At 38.3% G+C, this 5,000-nt stretch overlaps 1 protein-coding gene across 8 annotated transcripts in view; it reads left to right on the top strand.

The window, feature by feature from the left end:
* Positions 1–194: 194 nt before the first annotated feature.
* The window catches only part of LOC125031834, a 10,592-nt gene continuing 5,786 nt past the window's right edge, over positions 195–5,000 (top strand). The window contains exons 1-5 of one of the 8 annotated variants that reach the window (XM_047622799.1): positions 195–680; positions 1,369–1,551; positions 1,798–1,945; positions 4,578–4,661; positions 4,769–5,000. The exon at positions 4,769–5,000 is cut by the window's right edge and continues 334 nt beyond it. In XM_047622799.1, the coding sequence (XP_047478755.1) occupies positions 1,519–1,551; positions 1,798–1,945; positions 4,578–4,661; positions 4,769–5,000 (497 nt within the window). In that variant the 5' untranslated portion in view covers positions 195–680; positions 1,369–1,518. Of the gene's footprint in view, positions 681–748; positions 786–1,368; positions 1,556–1,797; positions 1,946–4,577; positions 4,662–4,768 lie in introns of those variants that run through there. The other 7 variants (XR_007115520.1, XM_047622801.1, XM_047622800.1 and 4 more) reach the window with 7 other exon arrangements.

Here is a 5,000-nt window from a genome sequence, read left to right as displayed (position 1 = left end):
CACACACACACACACACACACACACACACACACACACGCACACGCATGCGCGCGCGTATGTATGTATATACACATCTATACATTTATATATGTATGTGTACGGTTGTGAGGACATATTACTGTCACTATTGTATATAAGTAGCAGGCCTCGTCATTTTGGACGCCAAGGGCCGCACCCTCCGCTGCCACGCCGTGACTCCGCTGCCGCAAGAAGCGCCTCGAGCGGAGAGCGACGGAGCGCAGATGTCTTCCGCCCGTGGCGCAAATTTCAAATAATCTCCCGGAAAGATAGTGACTCGAATTTCAAAATAGATAAAAATTGTCATATTTTATCAGCACAGGCGTAACAACGTGCAGTGTTTCCCTGTCGAGAATATATATTTCTATTCTTGGTCAACTCTGGAGGAAAACAAAGGTCGCCCTCGACGTGCGCCGCCGACATCTCTTCAGGGAAACGGCAAATGCCATCGGCCAGTGGCGAGAGAAATTCTCATATCTCTTGACACAGAAATTAAAGGTGATGCGAAGACCGCCAGAGGATTAAAGAGCTATTCCTTCCTGAAAGAGTTAGAGCATGAGAAGACAGCAAAGTCAGTGACTCGGAAAGCTGGAGTGTCCCGCCGGAGCCGCGCAGGTCATGCAAGCCTCCCCTTCGGCCCTCCCGCCAGCCCTCGTTTCATGTGAGTTTGCTGCCCCATGCTGCTGTCACGAGATAATTCCACAGGCAGGATGCCAGGGTCGAGAATCAGGGTCATGCTGAATCATGTGGAATCTCAAATGTGGCAGTAGGTTTAGTGGAATCGATTTGCGCTTTTCTGAAGTGGAGGCATATGGAGGCAACTGGATGCGATATGGAAGTGTTATTCTGTTCTGAAATAAAGAATTTCACAACCCCTGTCAGGTTCCAAGGCATGAAAACAATGATGGATCATAGGAGGAAATTATTCTCAAAACCTTAGACGCACAGATAATGAAATACAGGAAAGCCAAGGCAATAACAAAAAACAAAAAAACAAAAACAAAAACAAAAAACGTAAAACAACAGCACCACTAACAATAAATTCATTTTGCAAAAATTAAAGGTATGGCCACAATACTTCGTAGTTTTTAACAATAATGGTTATGTGGTTTGAGTGCCTCTTTATGCTTTGTGTTCTGGCAAAGACAAACATCCTGTCAAGTGTATTTGGGAATTTTTTTAGTTTCGTGCAGCCGTCCAACCTTGCAGCTATTCCTTGTTTCAGTTATATACATTGTAATATGTGTTACTCTTTTGCTGTTTTCCAATGCATATGATGTAGATGAAAGAATCGATACCTGTTTACGAAGTGACTGTACCCCTCTGAGACTAAGTCCCTCTTACGCCAGCCACTCCTGGGAATCCATTGCCGTATGAACCCAAAACCTTCAAAGCCCAGGCTTCACCTCCAGAGCCCAGCCTGATTGCCATATTTCCCTACTGGGGCTACATCCCCAGACTCCAGCTCAATTGCCGTGGACTTACTCTCTGCACGGCATATGTGGCCTCGGCAGTTTATTACTTGTATCAGTGTATGTAGGTTTTCCCTTACTCTATGGTAATGTCATTAAATTTTTGTGTAAATGCACACCAAACTATTGTCTACTGCACAACTTTTATATTATTTTGTCTTTCTATCCATTACAGGCATTTCGTCTCCGTGAAACTGAAACTATACTGTGTATTTTTGCTAGATAAAGCTGTCATAGGGAATAAGTTTAGAAGTTCTCTTGCAGAATGTATGTTAACTTTTGTTAAGTTTTGTTGGCTTTTTTCAGAGTATTGCTTCTTGGGGTCCTGTTCTGAACATTAACAGACTGCTTAGAGAAAAGCCGTGGTCTCCACACTCTGCGCTCTGGTGCAAGTACACCTCCATGAGGGAAGGCATATTTGGCAAGATGTTATTTGGGGATGGAGTGCAGCATGGTTAGCAAGCTCTATCTCACCAGAATAGATAATGGTGGAAGGTTGTTTGAATTTGCAGGAATACGAACACTGCCAGGCCTAATCTTGTAAACATAGATTTTTGGAATTGTATTTGTGATTATGGCCCGTTTTATACTTTCTGCAGATTATGTTTTATACCTTATGCTTATATATTGTTTGTTGTTTATGGCCACTAGTTTTGTCCATTGTTTGAGGTCCTATATAAACCAATTTTAGAAAGGGCAAAGATTTTAAATTATTGATTAATTAGCAGTGTTTTTGTACAGGACTGGAATGGTTGCCAGTCAAGAGGTTCCATCATTTATAGCTAAAGAAATAACTAAAATCTGTTGTTAAGAATAGGTATGATCAGAGAAAGGCTTGCACGAGCAGTGGTGAAATAAAGCATGGATGCCATAATATCCTTCAGAGAATAGGTCTGTAGGTATAGTTTCAGTTTCAAAATGCCATATGGTGCAAAGTAAATTTTGATTGTAATTGATAGACCAACAAAAGATAAGATGCTCTTTGTTTATGGTATTTCCTTCATAAATTGACAATAAGAATGTTATACAATGCATAATAATCTGGTGTAAAAAAAAACACATTTCTTGATATATGAAATAATGAAATGCATGCCAAGAATATTGTCAGAGATGAAGAAAATACATCATGACAGATGCTGCGCAGTTTAGTAAGGCCATTGTGATTGGGTGTGGCTTCAAATTGATGATGATATTCTTGTAGAGGACAAAAAGTTGCTGTCGTTGGTACAAGAATAAATTGGTACACAAATAACAACACAAATTAAAAAAAAATCTTGCAAAGTTATGATCAGAGCCTAATTCAGGGCTCCAAAGGTTCAGCTCTATCTTATCATTCATACCAAGGTGAAAACAATGTTTCCCCATCAACCCTCCCCTTAGGCAGTGTCTGAAGGGCATGCCCAGTCACGGCAACTTAGATTGTTGGTTAAAGACTTAATCACTGGCAAGTGGTTATGTACTGTAAAGAATTACTAATTATCAATTTAAGTACTTGGATAATTATATATCATATCTAATGCTCATGATAGAGTTTCCGCTGTCAGTGCAAAATTGTATACAGTATCCTGGATGACACTCGCTGCCATATAGATTGATCTGCATTTTAAGATGACTAATACTCCTCCAGTGACAAGGAGTACTTTGGCCTCTGTTCTTTAGGGTGCTTGGGCAAAGGCCAACAAACCTCCATGTACTGTACACTGAACCCACTGCTATTGCACCTAATTGGTACACATTTGCACATGATAGTGAAAATTTGCAATAGCAGAACATAAGGATTAATGGGAGCATTTGTAGTTAGTTCTCATTCAGACAGTCTACCTGCATATTTTACTAATACTGTATTTTTCCCTTAGACACAGCCCCCAAAAGAAATATCCTCAGGAATTTTACAAATGTAGAATATAGCTCAGATGCTAAATTTATTAAGATTTCTGACAGCAAAAGGAATGCTGAATTTGCTGAAAACTTCAAGCAGCTAATTGCTGACTTTTTTTAGAAAATCATTGATTGTCAGTGTTACTTTTAGGTCGAACACATTACCTAATGACCACCAGAAAGCTTAGTTGCTTGCACCTTGCTTACATCCTTTGCTCATCAAGGTCTTGTGCATTTGTCTTGTGAAGAACCTGTACTGCTTTTCCAGTGATGAAAGTGGGAACACAGACCAGTCACTGATTAATGATGTCCAGTAATGTAATCAGTCAGAATTAGATAAATGCCAAGTTCACAGCATTATAGCAGAGGGTATGGTGTATATTCTGTCTAGATAGAGTTTGTAGACCTCAGCATTTAAGCTTGGTCTTGGCAGAATGTATATGGGGGTGTGTTTGTTTTGATGTGGTCTTGTTTTTAACAATTACCAAGGTGTATATATTCATTCTGTAGTATCCAGTTGAATGGGCAAACTTTTTATAGCAATGACATTGGACCAGACAGTTATAGAGAGCATGAAGTATATCAGACTTTACAGGAAAGAAACAAGAAAAAAGTATTTGTAATATCTTGTAAACAAAAAACACTATCATCAGACACATTAATGAACATATATGCCCTGAGGCCATACAACTAATCACACAACTATAAAACAATTACTTCTTAGTTCAGTAATAGCCATTATTTATATTTTTGTTGTTTTTAGATCTATAATAGCTTTCCTAATGCTTTTCATCCCACAATATCTCGGGTGTACTGTCATTACCACAGTAGGTAGGTCTATGCTCAGTAAAGTATTAAAAATTAATAGTATACAGCAACAGCAGTATTGTAACTGTAGGAGAAGTGTATAGATGAAAATATAAAAGTTAGATTTGCATTAAGAATTTTTGAAATATGAAATGGGGGTTGCTGTCCTTTAGACATATATTTAGGAATTCAGATTGTGTTGAAAAAGAGATATACTCTCCAGTAGCACTGAATATACCATTAAAGCCTTCAAGGTGTCCACAGTCTTTAGATAGCTCTTGTATAATAATAAGCTAAATTATTGTGTCAGAAATATAATTTTGTATCAGATTTTTATCATTTTTTTGTATGTATTTATAATTATTTTGTATTTTGTTTTGAAGGTGTTTTTTATGTCACAGAATATGTAAAGATGAGGAGAGGCAGGAGGAAAGCAGTAGTAGGAGGAACAGTGTCAGCAATAACAAGAGAAATAGATAAACCTGGTAAGTGATAAAGGTCATTACAACTTTGGTATAGTGTCATAATTGGTAGTGATTATTTTATACATAAGTAAATATGGATTTATTTGAAACATATTTTTTTGGAGCAGGAAGAAGAACAAGAAGTCAGTCACTGAAGGAGAACCAGGAAATTGAGATTCTTCCAGTAGATTCTGAAACATGTGACAGAAGATCTTCATCAAATATACCCCGGAAGAATGAAGCGAGTACAGCATTCACTAGAGAAGGATCACATGATTCTGCTATCTCCTCAAACAGCTCAAAGTGGTCTGTTTCTAGCAGTATCTCCATAATGAGCTGTGGATCAACAAGAACTTTGTC

Source organism: Penaeus chinensis, chromosome 13, assembly GCF_019202785.1.
Source record: "Penaeus chinensis breed Huanghai No. 1 chromosome 13, ASM1920278v2, whole genome shotgun sequence".
NCBI classification, from domain to species: domain Eukaryota; kingdom Metazoa; phylum Arthropoda; class Malacostraca; order Decapoda; family Penaeidae; genus Penaeus; species Penaeus chinensis.
The sequence above is the reverse complement of the archived record's forward strand: the minus strand, read 5'-3'. Positions and strand labels throughout refer to the sequence as shown.